At 45.9% G+C, this 27,421-nt stretch overlaps 1 protein-coding gene across 1 annotated transcript in view; it reads left to right on the forward strand.

The window, feature by feature from the left end:
• Positions 1–25,579, forward strand: part of LOC147096487 (butyrophilin subfamily 1 member A1-like) — an 84,953-nt gene extending 59,374 nt beyond the window's left edge. Inside the window, exons 4-8 of the mRNA XM_085975289.1 lie at positions 1,697–1,981; positions 2,126–2,275; positions 19,761–19,787; positions 20,843–20,869; positions 24,242–25,579. Of these exons, the coding sequence (XP_085831415.1) occupies positions 1,697–1,981; positions 2,126–2,275; positions 19,761–19,787; positions 20,843–20,869; positions 24,242–24,789 (1,037 nt within the window). The 3' untranslated portion in view covers positions 24,790–25,579. The remainder of the gene's footprint in view (positions 1–1,696; positions 1,982–2,125; positions 2,276–19,760; positions 19,788–20,842; positions 20,870–24,241) is intronic.
• Positions 25,580–27,421: the final 1,842 nt, after the last annotated feature.

Below are 27,421 nucleotides of genomic sequence, written 5' to 3' on the forward strand. Positions count from 1 at the left end.
GTTCGGGGGCTTGCCGCGCGTGCAAGCCCCCGATGTGCACTTAGCCGGCGCACCGGCCGTTCCGCTCCCGGGACGCGTGGAATTCCTTTTTTCAGTTGATTACTCCCGGGCAGCGTCTGACGTCACGCCGCCCAGGAGTGCAGCCAGCGCGAAGCCTCGAGCGCGGCGTGTAAGTGAGACACGCCCCTTGAGGTCTCCTGACCATAGGACACGCCCCCAATTTTTATCACAAGCTGCAAAGCATTTTTACATGTAGAGCAGCATTTTAAATAGGTTTTTTGTATTTTTATTAATCTTTTGCTAACTTTTATAAAGTTTTAAATACTTTTACATTATTTTGAAGAATGTGAAGTAGTTTTAAACAGAATTAAAGCGTAGTTATTTTGATGAGCCGGCTGGGATCACGTGGGCACTGGGCAACCAATGGGAGGTTGCAAAAGTTCATTCATGAGTTTGATAGTAAGAACTGTCAAACTCATGAAAACTCAGGGCGCCCAAAACAGCACTTAAACTACAAATAAAAGTTAAAAAAAATCCCACTAAATAAATGAACTATGTGTAACTGTAGAAAACTATTTTAAACAATTAATCAAATTTTTGAAAAAATAATTTTTTAACAAATCAGGTCTAAAAATACACTTACCTTACTGTAAATTCTTTAAAAATAATAAACCTGTGGGGAAAAAAAATTCTAAATTGTATTAATAGACCACTTACCTTTTAAAACTAAGTACTTACGTCTGCTTTTTTCACGCGTAAAAACCGGAGGCCTTTACGCACGGACAACTCTTTACAAAAAAAGGAATTTCAGCGCGCACGCGCTGCCTGAAACCTCGCACGCGTTCCGCCTCTTAACCCCTTGGTTCAGAGGACAGGAAATGCCGGTTTTCAGCGCATGCGCTGTGCATCCTGAAAACCGGCACTTCCATCGGGCCCACGCGTCCGTACCCCGTCCGTACTCACGAGTTGGGACCTGAATTACTGGGCCTATACCTCTAACTATAAAGCCAAGGGTCCCGTATGGTTTTTTAACAGGCTTATCAGCTTGTCCTGCAACCCTCAAGGATTTGCGTGTGTGAACCCTAGGTTTCTCTATTCTGGTACCCCCTTGAAAATTGTACCATTTTTTAAAATTGCCTCTCCTCCATCATCCTTCCAGTCACACACATCAGAATCTGAAATATAAAAGTTTGTTAATACGCACAGATTAATGTTTCTGCCAGTGAGCGTGAATTTGTAGTTTATTGTGAAAGTAAATGGATCATTCCACTGAAACAAACATTATTTTCTCTGGTAAACCGTAACATTCTGTTCAGCGAAGAGATGAGTGAATCTGTCTGGATATGGTAGCCTGGTGTTTATGTACCGGTCTGGTAACCAGAGGTTGAGAATTCAAATCCCCCACCCACACCCTCTCCATGACAGTTATTGAAACTGAATTCAATAATAATCTATTAATTTGTGGGTCAGGACCAGAAAAAACGTCCCACTGCAATTATCACAATTTAGATCCAGTCTCACATCTGTACCAACTGATGGCAGAGGTCAAGAACAGCGATCCGTTCTAGAACAAAACCCTATTAAAAGCCTCTCCTGAACCATCCCTTTCAATAATTACACACTGCATGGACCGTATTTATCTAATAGATGTATTGGTAGAATAAAATAATATGCAGTTTATTTTCCATATTTGTAGTGTCTGGGAGTCAACCTGAGATCCATGTTGAAGGATTCCATGAGCGAGGGGGGAGTCTTGTGTGTAAATCCAGTGGATGGTACCCAGCCCCTGAGGTATCCTGGAGATACACAGATGGACTGAACATTTCTGCACTGTCTAAAACCCTGAATACTACAGAGTCCAGCGGAGCTGTCACTATCGAAAGTCACATCAACATCACAAAGGATCTTCGGGAAAGTTACTCCTGTCTGATAAGGAACAGATTGCTCTCCGAGGAAAGAGAAGGGATTATTGAGATAGCAGGTCAGTGACGAGCCCTCCTCAACAGAGGGTTGATGACATGTGTATGAAATATTCACATGAACACATTCATCAGTCTGATAGATTTATTGTTTGACATGTCAATGGTATCTTAGTTCTACAACAAATAAGTTTGTTTATTTACAGATGAGTTTTTCCCTCGGGCGATGGGAGTTTCAGGATGGAGTGTGGCTTTCTGGATACTCACACTTCTCACTGCTATTCTAATAATTGCCGCTGTTCTCTACTGGTTAGGACGATGGAACGGTGTTTTCTATACATGGAAAGAATGGAAAGGTAACAGCTTACAAAAAATGTTTAAAATCTTGAATTGTGTAAACACTGAAATATACAGAAAATCATTTTTTGTTATAATTGTCCAGAATAAGAGGATCCATAATTTCGCAGGAACAGTGATTTAATATCACTGCGTTCCATTTCTCTAAAGTACATCACAGTACAAACCATCACTTACTGATCCGGGATTGGGACAGCCTGCATTGGGCTGCAGAACTCTGAATTGTTCCATATTCCAGTGGAGTTTCACAGTCTCTCTGTGCTGGATACCTCCAGCTCAACCTGCTTCACGCCACCTAACACACAGGAAAAAATCCTTACATGTGAACTTACAACAGGTTACATTTTAGATACACATTTTCCATCATTTTGGAAAAACTGATGCTTGCTGCACTAGAAATGCTATGAACAGAAACAGCCCTGAAATTGCTGTGAGCGACAGTAGGAGGAATGGTTAACCGTGTTGTATGTAATTCCTTCATTTTCTAGTTCAATTCAATTTGAACATTTATTTAAGACTACTCAGTCTCCCGCGGGCACTCCACACGTCAAGTCAAAACCAAAAGAAATCTTCAGCTGGAGCGGGATTGGAGTGTGTCAGGTGGGCTGGGAGGGGGTCAAACCAGGTCTTGTAGATGAATCATAGACTGGTTACAGCACAGAAGGAGGCCATTCGGCCCATCAAGCCCATGCTGGCTCTCTGCCAGTGCACTTCAGTCAGTCCCACTCCCCCGCCCTTTCCCCGTAGCCCTGCAAAGTTTTTTTCCTTCAGGTACTTATCCAACTCCATTTTGAAAGCCACGATTGAGTCTGCCTCCACCACCCTTTCAGGCAGTGCATTCCAGATCATAATCACTCGCTGTGTAAAAAAGGTTTTTCCTCATGTCGCCTTTGGTTCTTCTGCCAATCCCCTTAAAACTGTGCCCTCTGGTTATCGACCCTTCCATCAGTGGGAACAGTTTCTCTCTAACCACTCTGTCTAGACCCCTCATGATTTTGAACTTCTCTATAAAATCTCCTCTCAACCTTCTCTGCTCTAAGGAGAACAACCCCGGCTTCTTTAGCCTATCCACGTAACTGAAGTCCCTCATCCCTGGAATCATTCTCGTAAATCTTTTCTGCATCCTCTCTAAGGCCTTAGAAACATAGAAACATAGAAGATAGGAGCAGGAGTAAGCCATTCGATGAGATCATGGCTGATCATCCAAACTCAGTACCCCGTACCTGCCTTCTCCCCATATCCCTTGATACCTTTAGCTCTAAGAAATATATCTAACTCCTTCTTGAATATATTTAAAGACTTGGCCTCAACCGCCTTCTGTGGTAGAGAATTCCACAGGTTCACCACTCTCTGGGTGAAGAAATTCTTCCTCATCTCTGTCCTAAATGGCTTACCCCTTATCCTTAGACTATGACCCCTGGTTCTGGACTCTCCGACCGTCGGGAACGTTCTACCTGCATCTAGTTTGTCCAGACCTGTCAGAATTTTATAAGTTTTGATGAGATCCCCTCTCATTCTTCTAAACTCCAGCGAGTATAAGCCCAATCGACCCAATCTCTCCTCATACGTCATTCCTGCCATCCCAGGGATCAACCTTGTGAATCTTCGCTGAACTCCTTCCATGGCAAGAACATCCTTCCTCAGATAAGGCGACCAAAACTGCACACAGTACTCAAGGTGTGGTCTCACCAAGGCCCTGTACAACTGCAGCAGGACATCCTTGCTCCTGTACTCAAACCCTTTCGCTATGAAGGCCAACATACCATTTGCCTTCTTCACCGCCTGCTGTACCTGCATGCTTACCTTCAGCGACTGGTGCACAAGGACACCCAGGTCTCGTTGCACTTCCCCTTCTCCCAATCTATTGCCATTCAGATAATAGTCTGCCTTTCTGTTTTTCACACCAAAGTGGATAACCTCACATTTATCCACGTTATATTGCATCTGCCACGCTTCTGCCCAATCACCCAACCTGTCCAAATCATCCTGGCATTTCTTGGTATCCTCCTCGCAGCACACACGCCCACCCAGCTTTGTGTCGTCTGCAAACTTGGAGATATTACATCTAGTTCCCTTATCTAGATCATTAATGTATATTGTGAATAGCTGGGGTCCAAGCACCGATCCCTGCTGTACCCCACTAGTCACTGCCTGCCACTCGGAAAAAGACCCGTTAATTCCTACTCTCTACTTTCTGTCCACCAACCAGTTCTCTATCCAAGTTAATACCTTGCCCCCAATCCCATGTGCCTTAACTTTACACGCTAATCACTTATGCGGGACCTTATCGAAAGCCTTTTGAAAGTCCAAATATACCACATCTACTGGTTCTCCCTTATCTATTTTCCCAGTTACATCCTCAAAAAATTCCAGTAGATTAGTCAAGCACGATTTACCTTTTGTAAATCCATGTTGACTTTGTCCGATCCTGTCACTGTTTTCCAAGTGCTCAGCTATTACATCCTTTATAATGGACTCTAGCATTTCCCCCACTACCGATGTCTGTAATTCCCCACTTTCTACCACCCTTTTTGAATAGTGGGGTAACATTAGCTACCCTCCAATCCATGGGTACAGTTCCAGATTCCAGCGAATTTTGGAAGATGATCAGCAATGCATCTACTATTTCTAGGGCCACCTCCTTACGTACCCTAGGATGTAGATTATTAGGCCCTGGGGATTTATCGGCCTTCAATCCCGTCAATTTCCCTAACACCATTTCCCTACAAATACTGATTTCTTTCAGTTCCTCTCTCTCACCAGACCCTATGTTCTCCAACATCTCTGGGAGGTTATTTGTGTCCTCCTTTGTGAAGACCGAACCAAAATATGCATTTAATTGGTCTGCCATTTCTTTGTTCCCCATTATAACTTCCCCTGCTTCTGACTGCAAGGGACCTACACTTGATTTCACTAATCTTTTTCTCTTCACATATCTATAAAAGCTCTTAGTCAGTTTTTATGTTCCCTGCAAGCTTACTTTCATATTCTATTTTCCCCTTCTTAATTAATCCCTTTGTCCTCCTTTTGTTGAATCCTAAACTGCTCCCAATCCTCAGGGTTACCGCTTTTTCTGGCCAATTTATATGCCCTCTCCTTGGATCTTATGCTATCCCTAATTTCCCTTGTGAGTCACGGTTGAGTCAGCCTTTTTGTTTTATTCTTATCCCAAACTGGGATGAACAAATTCTGTAGTTCATCCATGCGGTCTTTGAATGTTTGCCATTGCCTATCCACCGTCAACCCTTTGAGTGACGTACCCCGATCAATCCTACCCAGTTCGCGCCTCATACCATCATAGTTTCCTTTATTTAAATTCAGGACCCTAGTCTCTGTGTCAACTACTTCACTCTCCATCCTAATGAAGAATTCTATCATATAATGATCGCTCTGACCCAAGGGGCCTCGTACAACAAGGTTGCTAATTAATACTTTCTCATTACATAATACCCAGTCTAAGATGGCCTGATCTCTGGTTGGTTCCTTGACATATTGTTCCAGAAAACCATCCCGTAAACATTCTAGGAATTCCTCCTCCACAGTATTTTTACTAATTTGGTTAGCCCAGTCTATATGTAAATTAAAGTCACCCATGATGACTGCTGTGCCCTTACTGCATGCTTCTCTAATTTCCCTTTTAATGCCATCCCCAACCTCCATATTACTGTTTGGAGGTCTATATACCACTCCCACTAACGTTTTCTGCCCCATGATATTTCTCAGTTCTACCCATACAGATTCCGCTTCATCAGAGTTAATATCCTTCCTTTCAATTGTGTTAATCCCCTCTTTAACCAGCAATGCTACCCCACCTCCCTTTCCTTTTTGCCTATCCTTCCTAAATATTGAATACCCTTGGATGTTGAGCTCCCAGCCTTGGCCACCCTGGAGCCATGTTTCTGTAATCCCAATCAAATCATATTCGTTTACCTCTATTTGCGCAGCTAATTCATCCACCTTGTTCCGAATGCACCTTGCATTAAGACACAAAGCCTTCAGGCTTGTTTTTTTTAACGCTCTCAGACCTATATGAATTATTATTTACTGTGACCATGTTTGATTTAAACCGTTGAGTTCTTTGCCTTCTAATTTTGTTTTTCCCCTTACTGTCTTTTGCTTTTTTCCTTGTTTCCCTTTCCTCTGTCTCCCTGCTCAGGTTCCCAACCCCCTGCCACTTTAGTTTAAACCCTCCCCAACAGCACTAGCAAACACTCCCCCTAGGACATCGGTCCCGGCCCTGCCCAGGTGCAAACCGTCCGGTTTGTACTGGTCCCACCTCTCCCAGAACCGGTTCCAATGTCCAAGGAATTTGAATCCCTCCCCCTTGCACCATTCCTCGAGCCACATATTCATTTGAAATATCCTCCTATTTCTACTCTGACTAGCACGTGGCACTGGTAGCAATCCTGAGATTACTGCCTTTGAGGTCCTATTTTTAAATTTACCTCCTAACTCCCTATATTCTGCTTTTAGGACCTCATCCCATTTTTTACCTATATCGTTGGTGCCTATGTGCACCACGACAACTGGCTGTTCGCCCTCCCCCTCCAAAATGCTCTGCAGCCGCTCCGAGACGTCCTTGACCCTTGCACCAGGGAGCCAACACACCATCCTGGAGTCTCGATTGCGGCCGCAAAAACGCCTATCTATTCCCCTTACAATTGAGTCCCCTATCACTATAGCTCTTCCACTCTTTTTCCTCCCAGCCTGTGCAGCAGAGCCACCCATCGTGCCAGGAAGCCTTCACATCTTTCCTAAATTGTGGTGCCCAGAATTGCAGACAATACTCCAGTTGAGGCCGTGTTTTATAAAGGTTCAGCAAACCTCCCTTGCTTTTGTACTCTTTACCTCTATTCGTGAAGCCCAGGATCCTGTATGCTTTTTTTAACTGCTTTCTCAATCTGCCCTGCCACCTTCAACAATTTGTGCACATATAACCCCAGGTCTCTCTGTTCGTGCATCCCCTTTAGGATTGCACCGTTTAGTTTATATTGCCTCTCTTCATTCTTCCTACCAAAACGCATCACTTCGCACTTTTCTGCGTTAAATTTCATCTGCCACGTGTCCGCCCATTTCACCAGCCTGTCTATGTCTTCTTGAAGTCTATCACTATCCTCCACTGTTCACTCTACTTCCAAGTTTTGTGTCATCTGCAAATTTTGAACTTGTGCGCTGTATATCCAAGTCATTGATATATATCAAGAAAAGCAGTGGTCCTAGTCCTGACCCCTGGGGAACACCACTGTGTACTTTCCTCCAGTCCAAGAAACAACCGTTCACCACCACTCTCTTTTCTGTCACTTAGCCAATTTCGTATCCATGCTGCCACTGTCCCTTTTATTCCATGGGCTTCAACTTTATTGGCAAGCCTATTATGTGGCACTTTATCAAACACCTTTTTGGAAGTCCATGTACACCACGTCAACCGCATTGCCCTCATCGGCCCTCTCTGATACCTCATCAAAAAACTCGATCAAGTTAGTTAAAATGATTTGCCTTTAACAAATCCGTGCTGGCTTTCTTTAATTAATTCACACTTGTCCAAGTGACTGTTAACTTTGTTCCTGATTATCGTTTCTAAAAGCTTCCCCACTACCGAGGTTAAACTGACTGGCCTGTAGTTGCTGGGTTTTTCCTTGCATCCTTTTTTTGAACATGGGTGTAACATTTGCAATTCTCCAGTCCTCAGTCACCACCCACATATCCGAGGAGGTTCCGAAGATCATGGCCAGTGGCTCCGCGATTTCCCCCTCAACTTCCCTCAGCAACCTAGGATGCATCCCATCCGGTCCTGGTGACTTACCAACTTTAAGTACAGACAGCCTTTTTATCTCATCCAGTAGCTCCACGACCTCCTCTTTCACTGTGACTTTGGCAGCATAATCTTCCTTGGTGAAGACAGTTACAATATACTCATTTACTACCTCAGCCATGTCCTTTGCCTCCATGCATAGGTCTCCTTTTTGGTCCCTAATCAGCCCTACCTCTCCACTTACTACCCGTTTATTATTTATATGCCGATAGCAGACTTTTGAATTTCCTTTTATGTTAGCTGCCAATCTATTCTCATAGAGTCATAGTCATAGAGCTATACAGCACAGAAAGAGGCCCTTCGGCCCATCGTGTCCGCGCCGGCCATCAAGCCCTGTCTATTCTAATCCCATTTTCCAGCACTTGGTCCGTAGCCTTGTATGCTATGGCGTTTCAAGTGCTTATCTAAATGCTTCTTGAATCTTGAGGGTTCCTGCCTCTACCACCCTTTCAGGCAGTGAGTTCCAGATTCCAACCACCCTCTGGGTGAAAAAGTTTTTCCTCAAATCCCCTCTAAACCTCCTGCCCCTTACCTTGAAACTATGCCCCCTGGTTATTGACCCCTCTACTAAGGGGAAAAGTTCCTTTCTATCTACCCTATCTATGCCCCTCATAATTTTGTACACCTCAATCAGGTTCCCCCTCAGCCTTCTCTGCTCTAAGGAAAACAACCCCAGCCTGTCCAGTCTCTCTTCACAGCTGAAGCGCTCCAGCCCAGGTAACATCCTGGTGAATCTTCTCTGTACCCTCTCCAATGCAATCACATCCCTCTTATAGTGTGGTGACCAGAACTGCACACAGCATTCTAGCTGTGGCCTAACTGGCGTTTTGTACAGCTCCATCATAACCTCCCTACTCTTATATTCTATGCCTCGGCTAATGAAGGCAAGTATCCCATATGCCTTTTTAACCACCTTATCTACCTGTCCTGCTCTCTTCAGGGATCTATGTACATGCACACCAAGGTTCCTCTGTCCTTCCTAGGGTCCTACCATTCATTGTGTATTCCCTTGCCTTGTTAGTCCTCCCAAAATGCATCACCTCACACTTTTCAGGGTTAAATTCCATTTGCCACTGTTCTGTCCATCTAACCATCCCATCTATATCATCCTGTAGTCTGAGGCTTCCCTCCTCGCTATTTACCACTCCACCAATTTTTGTGTCATCTGCGAACTTACTGATCATACCTCCTACATTCATATCTAAATCATTAATGTACACTACAAACAGCAGACGACCCAGCACCGATCCCTGCAGTACACCACTGGACACAGGCTTCCAGTCACAAAAACAACCTTCGACCATCACCCTCTGCCTGCTGCCACTAAGCCATTTTTGGATCCAGTGTGCCAAATTGCCCTGGATCTCATGGGCTCTTACCTTCTTGACCAGTCTCCCATGTGGGACTTTGTCAAAAGCCTTACTGAAGTCCATGTAGACTACATCAACTGCACTATCCTCATCCGCACACCTAGTCACCACCCCCTCGAAAAATTCAATCAAATTGGTCAGACATGATCTCCCCCTGACAAAGCCATGCTGACTATCCCTGGAGACTAATTCTGTCCCTCAGAATGTTTTCCAATCATTTCCCTACCACTGATGTTAGGCTCACTGGCCTGTAATTCCCTGGTTTATCCCTACTACCCTTCTTGAACAATGGTACTACGTTAGCTGTTCTCCAGGCCTCTGGCACCTCCCCTGTGTCAGAGCCCCTGCAATTTCCTCCCTTGCCTCACACAGCAGCCTGGCATACATCCCGTCAGGGCCTGGGGATTTAGCCACTTTTAAGCCCGCTAAAACTGCTAAAATTCTCATACTCTCTCTTTGCCACTCTTATTTTCTTTTTCACTTCCCCTCTGAACTTTCTATATTCAGCCTGATTCACAATTGTATTCGCAACCTGACATCTGTCATACGTGCTCTTTTTCTGCTTCATCTTACTCCATCTATCTCTTTTGCCATCCAGGGAACTTCAGCTTTACAACAGTCCAAGATGGGATTTGAACTTGTGGATCATTAATCCATTTCTTGACATTACCAGTTACATAACCACTACACTACCACAGCTGATGCTAAATGAATTCAATCCCTTCTGTAACATCATACATTCTGTGCTTACTTTTTCTACTTCCAATGTAAATATCTACAGTCAACATTTATAATGTAAACTTGCCATGTTGTTCCTCCTCCTCCTCCTGCCAGCGGATTTGCTGCATCGCCTCCACTGGTGGGAGGGTGTAATTACAGCGTGACGAGTTTACACAGACAGTTTCCATTCTAAATGTGAATTAGAAATGTACAATGAATAAAGCTGGCAGTAAGTGTGAATTGCGCATTTTCTTTTCATATTCATTCCATGTTTGCAAGATGTAACACTTCAACCTCACCCATAACTGTTAGTTAATTACCTGAGTTTATAACGTTCTGACTTAGAGCTGAGAATAATGTGTGGTCTAACTGCACTCCAGGGGCCAGCATTATATACTGACTGCTGCATTGTTCGATTTGATAAAACATAAAACCGAACGCTCCTCTGCCTTGTCTAGTGGTTCGGAGTGGGGGAGGGGCGGGCGGGCGAGGGGGAAGGAACGTGGTGTTTCTCTTGGGCTCGGAATTTCCTCCTCATTTGTGCCCAGATACACATAAGAACATAAGAAATAGGAGCAAGGGTAGGCCATTCGGCCCCTCGAGCCTGCTCCGCCATTCAATAAGATCATGGCTGATCTTCTACCTCAACTCCACTTTCCCGCACTATCCCCATATCCCTCGATTCCCTTAATATCCAAAAATCTATCGATCTCTGTCTTGAATATACTCAATACTGAGCCTCCACTGCCCTCTGGAGTAAAGAATTCCAAAGATTCACCACCCTCTGAGTGAAGAAATTTCTCCTCATCTCAGTCCTAAATGGCCGACCCCTTATTCTGAGACTGTGACCCCTGGTTCTAGACTCCCCAGCCAGGGGAAACTTCCTCTCTGCATCTACCCTGTCGAGCCCTGTAAGAATGTTGTATGTTTCAATGAAATCACCTCTCATTCTTCTAAACTCTAGAGAATATAGGCCTAGTCTACTCAGTCTGTCCTCATAGGACAATCCCCCCATCCCAGGAATCAGTCTGGTGAACCTTCATTGCACTCCCTCTATAGCAAGTATATCCTTCCTTAGGTAAGGAGACCAAAACTGTAGACAATACTCCAGGTGTAGTCTCACCAGGGCCCTATATAATTGCAGTAAGACGTCTTTACTCTTAAACTCAAATCCTCTTGTAATAAAGACCAACATGCCATTTGCTTTCCTAATCGTTTGCTGTACCTGCATGTTAACTTTGTGATTTGTGTACAAAGACACCTCGGAACAGCAACATTTCCTAATCTCTCACCATTTTAAAAATACTCTGTTTTCTACTTCCCCTACCAAAGTGAATAACTTCACATTTCTCCACATTATATTCCATTTGCCATGTTCTTGCTCACTCACCTTAGCTTGTCTATATCCCTTTGAAGCCTCTTTGCATTCTCCTCAGAACTTACTTTCCCACCCAGCTTTGTATCATCAGCAAACTTGGATATCTTGCATTTGGTCCCCTCATCCAAATCATTAATATAGATTTTGAATAGCTGAGGCCCAAGCACTGATCCTTGCGGTACCCCAGTAGTTACAGCCAGCAACCTGAAAATGACTTGTTTATTCTTGCTCTCTGTTTTCTGTCCATTAACCAATCTTCAATCCCTGCTAGTATATTACCTCCAATCCCATGAGCCCTAATTTTGTTTAATAACCTCTTGTGTGGCACCTTACCATAAAAAAGCAAACCAAGCACTAGGGTTTATTTCTAGAGGGATAGAATTGAAAAGTAGGGAAGTTATGCTAAACCTGTATCGAACCTTGGTCAGACCACACTTGGAGTACTGTGTACAGTTCTGGTCACCATATTATAAACAGGATATAGAGGCACTGGAGGGGGTGCAGAGAAGATTTACAAGGATGATACCAGAAATGTGATGGTATACTTATTAGGAAAGGATGAACAGGCTGGGTCTCTTTTCTCTTGAACAGAGAAGGCTGAGGGGTGACCTAATAGAGGTCTTTAAAATTATGAAAAATGTTGATAGAGTGGATACAGAGAGAATGTTTCCAATTGTGGGAAAGAGCATAACTAGAGGCCATCAATATAAGATAGTCGCCAAGAAATCCAATAGGGAATTCAGAAGAAACTTCTTTACCCAGAGAGTGGTGAGAATGTGGAACTCGTTACCACAGGGAGTGGTTGAAGCGAATAGTAGGGATGCATTTAAGGGGATGGTAGACAAGCATATGAGGGAAGAGGGAATAGAGGGTTCTGCAGATAGATTTAGATGAGGGAAGACTGGAGGAGGCTCGTGTGGAGCATAAACGCTGGCATGGACTGGTTGGGCCGAATGGCCTGTTTCTGTGCCGTATATCCGATGTAATCCTATGTAAAAACCTCATCGAATGCCTTCTGAAAATCCAAATCCACCACATCCACTGGTTCCCCCTTATCTATTCTGCTAGTTACAACCTCAAAAAACAAACCGATTCAGAACAGATCTAGTAGCTCAAAACTGAGCATGCGTGAGGCTCTGTGGGCCATCAGCAGCAGCAGAATTGTATTCCACCACAATCTGTAACATCGTGGCCTGGCATATCCCTCACTCTACCATTACTATCAAGCCAGGGTCCAATCCTGGTTCAATGAGGACTGTAGAAGAGCATGCCAGGAGCAGCACCATGAATGATGGTGGACAATTAAACAAATAACAGGAGAAGGCTCCATGAATATCCCCATCCCCCATCCTCACTGATGGCGGAGTCCAGTATGTGAATGCAAAAGACAGGGCTGAAGCATTCGCAACCATCTTCAGCCAGAAGTGCCGAGACAATGATTCACCTCCTCCTGAGGTCCCCACCATCACAGATGCAAGTCTTCATCGAATTCGATTCACTCCATGTGATATCAAGAAACGGCTGAGCGCACTGGATACAGCGAAGGCTATGGGCACCGACAACATCCTGGCTGTCGTGCTGAAGACTTGTGCTCCAGAACTAGCCGTGCCTCTAGCCAAGATGTTCCAATACAGCTACAACACTGGCATCTACCCGACAAAGTGGAACATTGCCCAGGTATGCCCTGTCCACAAAAAGCTGGACAAGTCCAATCTGGAAATTACTGCCCCATCAGTCTACTCTCAATCATCAGGAAAATGATGGAAGGGGTCATCGACAGTGCTATCAAGCAGCACTTACTCACCAATAACCTGCTCACTGATGCTCAGTTTAGGTTCCGCCAGGACCACTCGGCTCCAGACCTCATTACAGCCTTGGTTCAAACATGGACAATAGAGCTGAATGCCAGAGGTGAGGTGAGAGTGATGGCCCTTGACATCAAGGCAGCATTTGACTGAGTGTGGCATCAAGGATCCCTAGTAAAATCGAAGTCAGTGGGAATCAGGGGTAAAACACTCCACTGGCTGGAGTCATACCTAGCACAAAGGAAGATGGTTGTGGTTGTTGGAGGCCTGAAGGCTTTGTATCTTAATGCTAGAAGCATTAGGAACAAGGTGGATGAATTAGTTGTGGAAATAGAGGTAAACAAGTATGATTTGATTGGGATTACAGAAACGTGGCTGCAGGGTGGGCAAGGCTGGGAACTTAACATCCAGGGATATACAATATTTAGGAAGGATCGGCAAAAAGGTAGGGGAGGTGGGGTAGCATTGCTGGTAAAGGAGGGGATTAATGCAATGGAAAGGAAGGATATTAACTCGGATGAAACGGAATCTGTATGGGTAGAAATGAGAAATAGCAAGGGGAGGAAAACGTTAGTGGGTGTGATATATAGGCCTCCAAATAGTAATATGGAGGTGAGGGAAGGCATAAAAAGGGAAATTAGAGAAGCGTGTGATAAGAGCACAGCTGTCATCATGGGTGACTTTAATTTACATATTGATTGGACTACCCAAATTAGTAAAAATTCTGAGGAGGAGGAATTCCTGGAATGTTTTCGGGACGGTTATCTGGACCAATATGTCGAGGAGCCGACTCGAGATCAGGCCATTTTAGACTGGGTATTGTGCAATGAGAAGGGACTTATCAGCAATCTTCTTGTACGAGGCCCCTTGGGTCAGAGCGATCATAATATGATCGAGCTCTCAGTCGAGATGGAGAGTGAGGAAATTGAATCAGAGACTAAGGTCCAGAACTTAAATAAAGGGAATTACGAGGGTATGAGACGGGAATTGGGTAAGATTGATTGGGTGGTGTTTCTGGGGGGATTGACAGTGGATAGACAATGGCAAGCATTCAAAGATAGAATGGAAGAATTCCAGAACATGTTTATACCGGTTTGGCATAAAAGTAAACCTAAAAAGGTGACTCAACCGTGGATAACGAGGGAAATTAGGGACAGCATAAAATCAAAAAAAAGGGCATATCAACTGGCAAAAAAAAGCACCAGACCGGAAGATTGGGGGCAGTACAGGATACAGCAAAAGAGGACAAAGGGATTAATCAGGAAGGGGAAAATAGAATACGAAAGTAAACTTGCAGCAAACATAAAGACAGACTGCAAAAGCTTTTATCGGTATATCAGGAGGAAAAGACTGGTAAAATCCCAAGTCGGTCCCTTGCAGTCCGATTCGGGAGAATATATAATGGAGAATAAGGAAATGGCTGACCAATTAAACTCATACTTTGGTTCTGTATTCACAAAGGAGGACACAAATAACCTCCCAGGAATATCGGCAAACATGGGGACTAATGAGAGGGAGGAGCTGACAGAAATTAGTATCTCTAGGGATATGGTGTTGGGTAAGTTGAGGGGACTGAAGGCCGACAAATCCCCGGGGCCTGATAAACTACATCCTAGGGTACTTAAGGAGGTGGCCCTGGAGATAGCAGATGCTCTAAGGATCATCTTCCGGAACTCCATTGACTCGGGAACAGTACCCGTGGATTGGAGGGTAGCTAATGTTACCCCAATATTTAAAAAGGGGGGTAGAGAGAAAGCAGGGAATTATAGACCAGTAAGCCTTACATCGGTTGTGGGCAAAATGCTAGAGTCCATTATTAAGGATAAAATAGCGGAGCACTTGACAAATGGGGAAAGGATCGGACAGAGTCAACATGGATTTACAAAGGGTAAATCGTGTTTGACTAATCTGCTGGAATTTTTTGAGGAAGTAACTGGTAAAATAGATGGGGGAGAGCCAGTGGATGTGGTGTACCTTGACTTCCAGAAAGCCTTCGATAAGGTTCCACACAAAAGATTATCATGCAAAATTAAGGCTCATGGAATTGGGGGCAAAGTATTAACATGGATAGAGAACTGGCTGGCGGATAGAAAACAGAGAGTTGGAATAAACGGCTTGTTTTCGGAGTGGCAGGCAGTGACCAGCGGGGTGCCGCAAGGATCTGTCCTGGGACCCCAGCTGTTCACAATATATATAAATGATCTGGATCAGGGAATTGGATGCAATATTTCCAAATTCGCTGACGACACTAAACTAGGAGGAGGGGTGGGCTCTGATGAGGATGTCAGGAGGCTACAGTGCGATTTGGACAGGTTGGGGGAATGGGCGGATACGTGGCAGATGCACTATAATGTGGATAAATGCGAGGTTATCCACTTTGGGGGTAAAAACAGGAGGGTAGATTATTATCTAAATGGCAATAGATTGGGAGATGGGGAAGTGCAGAGGGACCTGGGTGTTCTTGTGCACCAGTCACTGAAGGAGAGCATGCAGGTGCAACAGGCGATTAAGAAGGCAAATGGTATGTTGGCCTTCATATCAAGGGGGTTCGAGTATAGGAATAGGGATACCTTACTACAGCTGTACAAGGTGCTGGTGAGACCGCATCTGGAGTATTGTGTACAGTTTTGGTCGCCCCATCTGCGGAAGGATGTTCTTGCCATGGAAAGAGTGCAACGGCGATTCACCAGGCTGATACCTGGAATGGCGGGAATGACCTACGAAGAGAGATTAAATAGTTTGGGCTTGTACTCACTGGAGTTTAGAAGATTGAGAGGGGATCTCATCGAAACATATAAAATTATGGCAGGCCTGGACAGGCTGAATTCAGAGAGAATGTTTCCAATGGCCAGGGAGCACAGAACCAGGGGCCACAGTCTAAAAATAGCGGGCAAATCATTTAAAACAGAGATGAGGAAGAATTTCTTCACTCAAAGAGTGGTGAGCCTGTGGAATTCCCTGCCACAGAGGGCTGTGAAGGCTAATTCAATAAATATTTTCAAGAGAGAATTGGATATATTTCTGAAGGCTAAGGGGATTAAGGGTTACGGAGAAAAGGCGGGGACGGGGTACTGAACTGGTAAGATCAGCTATGATCTCAGACGAAGATCAGCCATGATCTCATTGAATGGCGGAGCAGGCTCGAAGGGCCGAATGGCCTACTCCTGTTCCTTTCTCTATGTATCTATGTATCGGCCCCAGGACATCACTGCAGGAGTTCCTCAGGGCAGTGCCCTCGGCCCAACCATCTTGCGATGCTTCAAAAATGACCTTCCTTACATCAGGTTAGCTGTGGGGATGTTTGCTGATGATTGCAGTGTTCAATTCCATTCATAATTCCTCAGCTAATGAAGCAGTCCGTGCCCGCATGCAGCAATGTCTGGGCAACATTCAGGCTTGGGCTGACAAGTGGCAAGTAACATTCGTGCCACACAAGTGCCAGTCAATGACCATCTCCAACAAGAGATTGTCTAACCACCTCCCCGTGATATTCCATGGCATTACCGTCGCCGAATCCCCCACCATCAACATCCTGGGGGTCACCATTGACCAGAAACTTAACTGGACCAGCCACTTAAATACTGTAGTTGCAAGAGCAGGTCAGAGGCTGGGGATTCTGAAACAAGTGTCTCACGTACTGACTCCCTAAAACCTTTCCACCATCTACAAGGCACAAGTCAGAAGTGTAATGGAATACTCTCCACTTGCTTGGATGAGTGCAGCTCCAACAACACTCAAGAAGCTCAACAGCATCCAGGACAAAGCAGCCCGCTTGATTGACACCCCATCCATCACCTTAAACAGTCACTTCCCTACAGCACTGGCATACCGTGACTGCAGTGTGTACCATGTACAAGTTGCACTGCAGCAACTCGCCAAGGCTTCTTTGGCAGCACCTCCCAAACCTGCGATCTCTACCACCTAGAAGGACGAGGGCAGCAGGTGAATGGGAACACCACCACCTCCAAATCACACACCATCCTGACTTGGAAATATATCGCCGTTCCTTCATCATCGCTGGGTCAAAATGCTGGAACTCCCTCCCTAACAGCACTGTGGGAGCACCTTCACCACACGGACTGCAGTGGTTCAAGAAGGCGGCTCACCAGCACTTTCTGAATGGCAATTAGGGATGGGCAATAAATGCTGACCTTGCCAGCGATGCCCACATCCCAGGAACTAATTAAAACTAAAGCACCTTGAGGCTCCATGTGTTCTGTTTCAGTTATGCTCGTTGATTGCACTGATTCACGGATGATTTTAGGTTCAGGATTCTGATCATTAGGATTGCATGGCCATTTGGGCGGAATTCCACCTCGACCATTCTGGGTTCAATTTCCTGATTGCGAACACACAGAAGCCCTTGAGTCTTCATTTAAACTTTATCTGGGCCAACACCACCAAAAACCAGACTGAACTGGTTGTTCATTTCATTTCTGTGGGTGGGATCATGCTGTGCGTAATATGGCTGACGCTGTTGCTTACATAACGGTCACTGCACTGCAAACAGTAACTGTTCGGATGTGGTGTGCTTTTGGGACATCCTGAGAATGTGAGCAGTCGCTGTACAACACCAACAACAACTTGTATTTATATAGCGCCTTTAACATAGTAAAACGTCCCAAGGTGCTTCACAGGAGTGTTATCAGACTAAATGTGACACTGAGGCACATGAGATATTAGGACAGGTAACCAAAAATTTGGTCGATGAGGTTTTAAGGAGCGAGTTCAAGGAGGAGAGAGGCGGAGAGGTTTGGGGAGGGAATTCCAGAGCTTAGGGCCCAGGCAGCTGAAGGCACGGCCGCCAATCGAGGCTGCGAAGGAGGCCAGAATTGGAGGAATGTAGAGATCTCGGAGGGTTGTGGGGTGCAGCAGATTACAGAGATAGGGAGGTATGTAGGGCTGGAGGAGATTACAGAGATAGGGAGGGTTGTAGGGGCTGGAGGAGATTACAGAGATAGGGAAAGTTGTAGGGCTGGAGGAGGTTACAGAGATAGGGAGGTTTGTAGGGCTGGAGGAGATTTCAGAGATAGGGAGGTTTGTAGTGCTGGAGGAGGTTACAGAGATAGGGAGGGTTGTAGGGCTGGAGGAGGTTACAGAGATAGGGAGGGTTGTGGGGCTGGAGGAGATTACAGAGATGAGGAGGGTTGTATGGCTGGGGGAGGTTACATAGATAGGGAGTGTTGTAGGGCTGGAGGAGATTACAGAGATAGGGAGGGTTGTAGGGCTGGAGGAGGTTACAGAGATAGGGAGAGTTGTAGAGCTGGAGGAGGTTACAGAGATAGGGAGGGTTGTAGGGCTGGAGGAGGTTACAGAGATAGGGAGAGTTGTAGAGCTGGAGGAGGTTACAGAGATAGGGAGGGTTGTAGGGCTGGAGGAGGTTACAGAGATAGGGAGGGCTGGAGGAGATTACAGAGATTGGGATGGTTGTAGGTGCTGGAGGAGATTACAGAGATAGGGAGGGTTGTCGGGCTGGAGCAGGTTACAGAGATAGGGAGCGTTGTAGGGCTGGAGCAGGTTACAGAGATAGGGAGGGTTGTGGGGCTGGAGGAGATTACAGAAATAGGGAGGGTTGTAGGGCTGGAGGAGGTTACAGAGATAGGGAGGGTTGTAGGGCTGGAGGAGATTAGAGATAGGGAGGGTTGTAGGGGCTGGAGGAGGTTACAGAGATAGGGAGGGTTGTGGGGCTGGAGGAGATTACAGAGATAGGGAGGGTTGTAGGGCTGGAGGAGGTTACAGAGATAGGGAGGGTTGTAGGGCTGGAGGAGATTACAGAGATAGGGAGGGTTGTAGGGGCTGGAGGAGATTACAGAGATAGGGAGGGTTGTAGGGCTGGAGGAGGTTACAGAGATAGGGAGGGTTGTAGGGCTGGAGGAGATTACAGAGATAGGGAGGGTTGTAGGGGCTGGAGGAGATTACAGAGATAGGAAGGGATGAGGCCATGGAAGGATTTGAATACAAGGATGTGAATTTGAAAATTGAGGCGTTGCCAGACCGGGAACCAATGTAAGTCAGCGAGTGGAGTGGAGGGGTGATGGGTGAACGGGACTTGGTGCGAGGTAGGACATGGGTAGCAGAGTTTTGGATGAGCTCCAGTTTACAGAGAGTGGGAGATGGGAGGCCGGCCAGGAGTTTGTTGGAATAGTCAGGTCTGGAGGTAACAAAGGCATGGATTTAGGGTTTCAGCAGCCTATGAGTTGAGGTGAGGCGGAGAAGGGCGATGTGATCACTCGTTATACAAAGACAAGTCTTCCTTTGTCCCATCCAAACACTGTCTGCTGTCTGAATTTGATTCTTCTCTTTAACTCATTAATGAAAGTTATTCCAAGTCCCATGACAATCACTGAGACCAGTCAGGAAACTGGAGGTTGTTTCTAATGAAAATCTATTCTCTTCCAGATCTACAGAAGCAGCTAACAGACTCAGGTAAGAAGAATTATGAGAAAATCTCAGCTGTGGTTCCATGGCCCCTCCATGCAGTGTGTAATTATTGAAAGGGATGATGCCCAGTATCAGTATAGCTGGATTGTATTTTGTCGCTAAGTATTGTGATAGAAACATAGAAGATAGGAGCAGGAGTAGGCCATTCGACCCCTCGGGCCTGCTCCACCATTCAATGAGATCATGGCTGATCATCCAAATTCAGTACCCTGTCCCTGCTTTCTCCCCATATCCCTTGATACCTTTAGCCTTAAGAAATATATCCAACTCTTTCTTGAATATATTTAATGAACTGGCCTCCACCGCCCTCTGTGGCAGAGAATTCCACAGGTTCACCACTCTCTGGGTGAAGAAATTCCTCCTCATTTCAGTCCTAAATGTCCTACCCCTTATCCTTAGACTATGACCCCTGGTTCTGGACTCCCCGGCCATCGGGAACATCCTTCCAGCATCTAGTCTGTCCAGGCCTGACAGAATTTTATAGGTTTCGATGAGATCCCCTCTCAATCTTCTAAACTCCAGTGAGTATAAGCCCAATCGACACAATCTCTCCTCATACGTCATTCCTGCCATCCCAGGTATCAGCCTGGTGAATCTTCGCTGCACTCCTTCCATGGCAAGAACGTCCTTGCTCAGATGGCGATATTTATCTGCTCTGTGTGATGTCTCCGCTGAACAGCAGCTGTGCTGTAAGTTTTCCCGAAGGTTTTTACACAGGGTCACACACCACGAGCTGCTCCCTCCTGATCCACAATTACTGTCCGACCTCGTTCCCACAGAATGGTCTTACTGACGGAGATAAGCATCTTCTCACAGTGAGTGGATCCGGCTCCTTTAAGGTTCCCGTCTAGAAGTGGACAGTCCCTAGTGTGGTGGATCCTGTGTGATGCACAGCTCTCAGTGAGATATGTCAGTGGTGTCCGGGTCACTGTAAATAAATGACCATCATTGTGTCGCCTGGTTCTGTGATCCATTTATGCTCAGTATTTACACTTTATCACGTGACGGCGCCACTGATCTTATTTTAATCTGTTTTTCAGAGAGGAAAAGGCTTTGGATGGTTGCAGGTGAGAGACTTCAGATCCTGGGGCTGTGCCGGTTTCTATCTTGCGAAGTTTAGGTTCTGGTCTGTGCGGAGTGTTTAACATCCGTGGGGGAGCCCTGTCAATAATTAAAACATCAGCATTTCCACAATTCCTGTCTGAATCACCGTCTGTCTATAAATACTGCAGTGAGTGAGAGGGGACTCTGCCACAGGGTCAAGGTGGTAACTCATTCCGACAGACCTGTAGTCTGTTGCTCCCTGTTACAGTACATGCCACTTATATTAATATAAAGATTCATCTCTTCCTCAATTCTAAAGGCACAGCCTGAGGTCATAGAAACATAGAAGATAGGAGCAGGAGTAGGCCATTCGGCCCCTCGAGCCTGCTCCGCCATTCAATGCGATCATGGCTGATCATCCAAATTCTGTACCCTGTCCCTGCTTTCTCCCCATATCCCTTGATCCCTTTAGCCTGAAGAAATATATCCAACTCCTTCTTGAATATATTTAATGAATTGGCCTCCACTGCCTTCTGTGGTAGAGAATTCCACAGGTTCACCACTCTCTGGGTGAAGAAATTCCTCCTCATTTCTGTCCTAAATGGCTTACCCCTTTTCCTTAGACTGTGACCCCTGGTTCTGGACTCCCCGACCATCGGGAACATCCTTCCTGCATCTAGTCTGTCCGGCCCTGTCAGAATTTTATAAGTTTCAATGAGACCCCTCTCATTCTTCTAAACTCCAGCGAGTTTAAACCCAATCGACCCAATCTCTCCTCGTACGTCATTCCTGCCATCCCAGGTATCATCAGCCTGGTGAATCTTCGCTGAACTCCCTCCATGGCAAGAACATCCTTCCTCAGATAAGGGGACCAAAACTGCACACAATACTCAAGATGTGGTCTCACCAAGGCCCTCTACAACTGCAGCAAGACATCCTTGTTCCTGTACTCAAACCCTCTTGCTACGAAGGCCAACATACCATTTGCCTTCTTAACCGCCTGCTGCACCTGCATGCTTCCCTTCAGCGACTGGTGCACAAGGACACCCAGGTCTCGTTGCACTTCCCCTTCTCCCAATCTATTGCCATTCAGATAATAATCTGCCTTCCTGTTTTTGACACCAAAGTGGATAACCTCGCATTTATCCACATTATATTGCATCTGCCATGCTTCTGCCCAATCACCCAACCTGTCCAAATCATCCTGGAGTTTCTCGGCATCCTCCTCACAGCGCACACGCCCACCCAGCTTTGTGTCGTCTGCAAACTTGGCGATATTACATCTAGTTTCCTTGTCTAGATCATTAATATATATTGTGAATAGCTGGGGTCCAAGGACCGATCCCTGCGGTAGCCCACTAGTCAATGCCTGCCACTTGGAAAAAGACCCGTTTATTCCAACTCTTTGCTTTCTGTCTGCCAACCAGTTCTCTATCCAAGTCAATACCTTGCCCCCAATCCCATGTGCCTTAACTTTACACGCTAATTTCTTATGCGGGACTTTATCGAAAGCCTTCTGAAAGTCCAAATACACCACATCCACTGGTTCTCCCTTATCTATTTTACCAGTTACATCCTCAAAAAATTCAAGTAGGTTAGTCAAGCATGTTACCTTTTGTAAATCCATGTTGACTTTGTCCGATCCTGTCACTGTTTTCCAAGTGCTCTGCTATTACATCTTTTATAATGGACTCTAGCATTTTCCCCACTACCGATGTCAGGCTTACTATAATTCCCCGTTTTCTCTCTACCACCTTTTTGAATAGTGGGGTAACATTAGCTACCCTCCAATCCATGGGTACTGTTCCAGAGCCTATCAAATGTTGGAAGATGATCAGCAATGCATCTACTATTTCTAGGGCCACTTCATTAAGTACCCTAGGATGTAGATTATCAGGCCCTGGGGATTTATCGGCCTTCAATCCCATCAATTTCCCTAACACCATTTCCCTACAAATACTGATTTCTTTCAGTTCCTCCCTTTCATCAGACCCTATGTTCCCCGACATCTCTGGGAGGTTATTTGTGTCCTCTTTTGTGAAGACAGAACCAAAATATGTATTTAATTGGTCAGCCATTTCTTTGTTCCCCATTATAAATTCCCCTGATTCTGACTGCAAGGGGCCTATGCTTGATTTCACCAATCTTTTTCTCTTCACATATCTATAAAAGTTTTTACAGTCAGTTTTTATGTTCCCTGCAAGCTTACTCTCATATTCTATTTTCCCCTTCTTAATTAATCCCTTTGTTCTCCTTTGTTGAATCCTAAACTGCTCCCCTCCTGGGGTCTGATGCTATCCCTAATTTCCCTTGTTAGCCACGGTTGAGTCACTTTTTTTGTTTTATTTTTATGCCAAACTGGGATGAACAAATTCTGTAGTTCATCCATGCGGTCTTTGAATGTTTGCCATTGCCTATCCACCGTCAACCCTTTGAGTGTCATTCCCCAATCAATCCTACCCAACTTGCGCCTCATACCATTGTAGTTTCCTTTATTTAAATTCAGGACCCTAGCCTCTGAGTCAACTACTTCACTTTCCATTTTAATGAAGAATTCTATCATATTATGATTGCTCCGACCCAAAGTCACACAATCCAGCTGGGGGTCGGGCCCGGCAGATTCAGTGAGATTCCTGCTCCCAGATCCCTGCTCCTGGCCTGGGCTGTTGGGCTTGAAGCTCCCTGTAGGGAGGTGGATGGACAGATCCCCTCTCAGTGCCTGATAGTCAGAGTCCCAGGCTGCAGGTTTGGCTCACTCCTGCTCACACTGCAGTCACAGTTTCAGGATTGAGCTTTGACACTGTGATACTGTCTGAAATATGATGGGGGAGGAAGTGACTGATAAACATTCAGAGTCACACAGCACCTGTAGGAAACGGGGTAAACAGCCGGATGTTTATATGATGGAGATGTTTAAAATCATCTCAGCCTGTCCCTGGTGTGTGTGTATTTTACTTGTCCCTTTCCTACAATCATTGACTCAATCTGTTTGGAAGGTTGCGGGTCTGCTCCTGCTCGCGGGGTGGGGTTCAGGGTCAATGCGGCTGAATGGGCCGATCCCCAGACAGGAGAGAGACCGAGAGAAATGGACTAGGTGTGGTCTGTGTGTGACCTGCAGGTACACTGATCCGGTCCGTGCCGGGATTGGACCGGGTGTGAATGTGGAGTTGGGTCTGTGTGTGACTTACAGGTACACTGAGCCGGTCCGTACCGGGATTGGACCGGGTGTGAATGTGGAGTTGGGTCTGTGTGTGACCTGCAGGTACACTGAGCTGGTCCGTACCGGGTGTGAATGTGGGTCTGCGAGCTGGGATCAGGCTGCTCCGGGTTTTTGCCCCTGATTGGTGATGGTTTGAGCTCCAGGTGCCGGACTCAGTTTTTTATTTTTATTGCAGAGCCTGTGACTCTGGATCCAGACACAGCGAACCCCCAGCTTATCCTGTCTGAGAACCGGACCAGTGTGAGACTCGGAGACAAACGGCAGGAGCTCCCTGACACCCCGGCGAGGTTTGATTCCTGGAGCTGTGTCCTGGGATCAGAGGGATTCGCATCAGGGAGACACTACTGGGAGGTGGAGGTGGTGGACAAGACTCGGTGGTTTGTGGGAGTGACCCGAGTGTCTGCCAGGAGGAGAGGGGGAATCGACGTGAGCCCTGAGGGTGGATACTGGGTTGTGGAGCTGTTCCCTGGAAGTGACTATGTTGCCATCACCTCCCCCTCATCGACTAGCCTCACCCTGAGTGTGAAGCCCCAGAAGATCGGGGTCTACCTGGACTATGAGGGCGGGCAGGTGTCATTTTACAATGTGGACGACAACATGTCCCATCTCTACACTTTCACCGACACTTTCACTGAGAGAATCTTTCCCATCTTCGATCCGGGACCGAAAGACGGCGGGAAAAACAAGGCGCCACTCATAATCTGCGGGGTTAAAGATCACTGAATGTAATGGGTCTGTTTCCATCATTTACCTCTGTTGTGGAGTATTTTAAACCAACACTCGGCACAAAGTTTTTAGATCGTTATTCAAATGGTCTTTAATACACCGGTGGGGAGACAATCTCTAACTGGCGCACCAGTAAGGAGTTCTCCAAAATTATACAGTAAGCGTTACATATTTATACGTTTGTTGTATCCGTGTGTTAATGGAGACATGGAATGCAGGAGTTGGTTTAACAGGTGTTTACTGAACAAAGTCTGGAGGTGAACTAAAAGATACAAGACACTATACAGGCTTATATACCCGAGTGGTCACTACCGGTATTACAGTACACAGGGGCTCTTAAAGGTACATACACTACAATTCCTCCCCTTTTAGATAATTAGTACATAACATTTTAAGTAATCATTAATTAACATGTTTACAAGAACAATAATCTACACATTTGCTGCAGTTAATCAATTATAAGTCAGTCTCTCTGGAGGCTTCCTGACTCGGTCCAGATAACGCCTCGGTGGTGTAGTAGGTTCTTTTGGCAAGGTCGATTCGGCTTGAATGTCAGTGTCGGGTTCATCTGGTTCCAGTATCACCGGATCGGAGGTAGATACTATGGGTATCTCTGCTTCATCATTAGGCGTATAGAGTTGTGGTGCAGGTTGTCCCTTTTCGGATGACTCTATGATCTGGTCAGCATGGCGCCTTATTATGCTTTCACCAATGTCCACGGTATACATCAGCGGTCCTAGTCGTGTGCAAATAGTTCCAGGCTGCCATTTCTCGGTACGGTAGTCCCGGGCCAAAACTTGTTGACCTATCTGGAAGGTTCTAGTTGGCCTTTCATTCATGCCTTGAAATTGCCGGTTCTCTACGTCCCTTCTGATGTTTGGCTTGATCAAATCCAGCCGGCATCTTAGTCTTCTATTGAAAAACATCATGGCGGGAGTTTGGTTTGTAACCACATGTGTTGCATTCCTGTATGCAAACAAGAAGTTATCTACCTTATGTTGTAGATTTATGTCTTCATTACCCATGGCCTTTATGGCCTTCTTGAAGGTCTGGACAAACCTTTCAGCTAATCCATTGGTGGCGGGATGGTATGGGGCGGACGTGTAGTGCTTAACCCCATTGTTTTTTAAGAACTTCCTGAATTCTTCGGACACAAATTGCGGTCCATTATCAGAACAGATCTGTTCAGGCAGCCCATTCCTGGCAAATATGGTCCTTAATACTGTGATGGTTTTTTTCCGTGGTGGTGGAGGACATCTTTATTACCTCCGGCCACTTGGAGTGCGCATCAACCGCGATTAAGAACATTGAGTCCATAAATGGACCAGCAAAGTCGATATGTACCCTTTGCCATGGAGATGAGGGCCACTCCCATGGATGTCGAGGGGCTTGTGGGGCGTTTTGGACCTTCTGGCATCCTAGACAGCCCTTGGTCATTTCTTCGATGTCTCCATCGATACCTGGCCACCACACAAACGCTCTGGCTAAGTTCTTCATTTTCACTCCACCCAGATGCCCCTCGTGAAGCTCCTTTAGCACTTTATCCTGGAGCTTGGGTGGAATCACCACTCTGGATCCACACATCAAGGTTCCTCGGCACACTGACAGCTGTTCTCTTCTTTGCGAGAATGCTGGCAACAGTGGTTCGTCATGTGCTGGCCATCCCTTCACCGTTAAATCGTAGACTCGTGAGAGAGTCGGGTCATTTCTCGTTTCCTTTTCAATGGTAGAATTTGTTACTGGTAGACATTCTACTATGGTTGAGTGGAACATCTCCACTGGGTCCACTGTAGGTACCTCTTCTACCGTTGGCAACGGTAGGCGCGATAAACCGTCAGCATTCCCATGCTGTTTTGATCCTTTGTATTCTATGTCATATTGGTGTGCCCCTAGGAAAAGGGACCACCTCTGTAGCCTTTGCGCTGTCATAATGGGAACGCCCTTCTTAGGGTTGAATATGGAGATGAGGGGCTGATGGTCAGTCAACAAGGTAAATTTTTGTCCGTATAGGTAATGGTTGAATTTCTTCACTCCCCACACCAGGCTGAGTGCTTCCCTGTCGATCTGGGCATAGTTACGCTCAGCTGAGTTCAATGAGCGTGACGCAAAAGCTATCGGCCGCTCCGAGCCATCAGGGAATCTATGCGATAATACCGCTCCTACGCCGCAAGGGGATGCATCGCACGCCAGTCTGATTGGCAGTGATGGGTTGTAATGAGCCAACACTTCCTTGGACGTGATCAAGCCTTTGCATTTATGGAAGGCACGTTTACAGTCTTCGCTCCATTTCCAAATTACTCCCATTTGTAGCAGTGCGTTAAGAGGGTGCAGAACAGTTGACAAGTTCGGTGAAAATTTATGATAGTAATTTATCAATCCCAGGAACGACCTTAATTGTGAGACATTTTCAGGTGCTGGGGCTTTTATGACCGCTTCAATTTTTTCAGGTGACTTATGCAACCCTTCTTCGTTAATTATATGGCCACAATATGATATTTGTTTCTGGAAAAATTCGCACTTGGGGCGATTTGCTCGTAGGCCCCGTTGTCTCAGCCTAGTGAGCACCTGCTCCAAATTGGCACGGTGCTCGTTGTCGTTTTCTCCTGTTACAAGGATGTCGTCTAGGTAG

Source organism: Somniosus microcephalus, unplaced genomic scaffold (assembly GCF_052327205.1).
Source record: "Somniosus microcephalus isolate GS21.2 unplaced genomic scaffold, FLI_Smic_1.0 unresolved_chr1, whole genome shotgun sequence".
In the NCBI taxonomy this organism is placed as follows: Eukaryota; Metazoa; Chordata; class Chondrichthyes; order Squaliformes; family Somniosidae; genus Somniosus; species Somniosus microcephalus.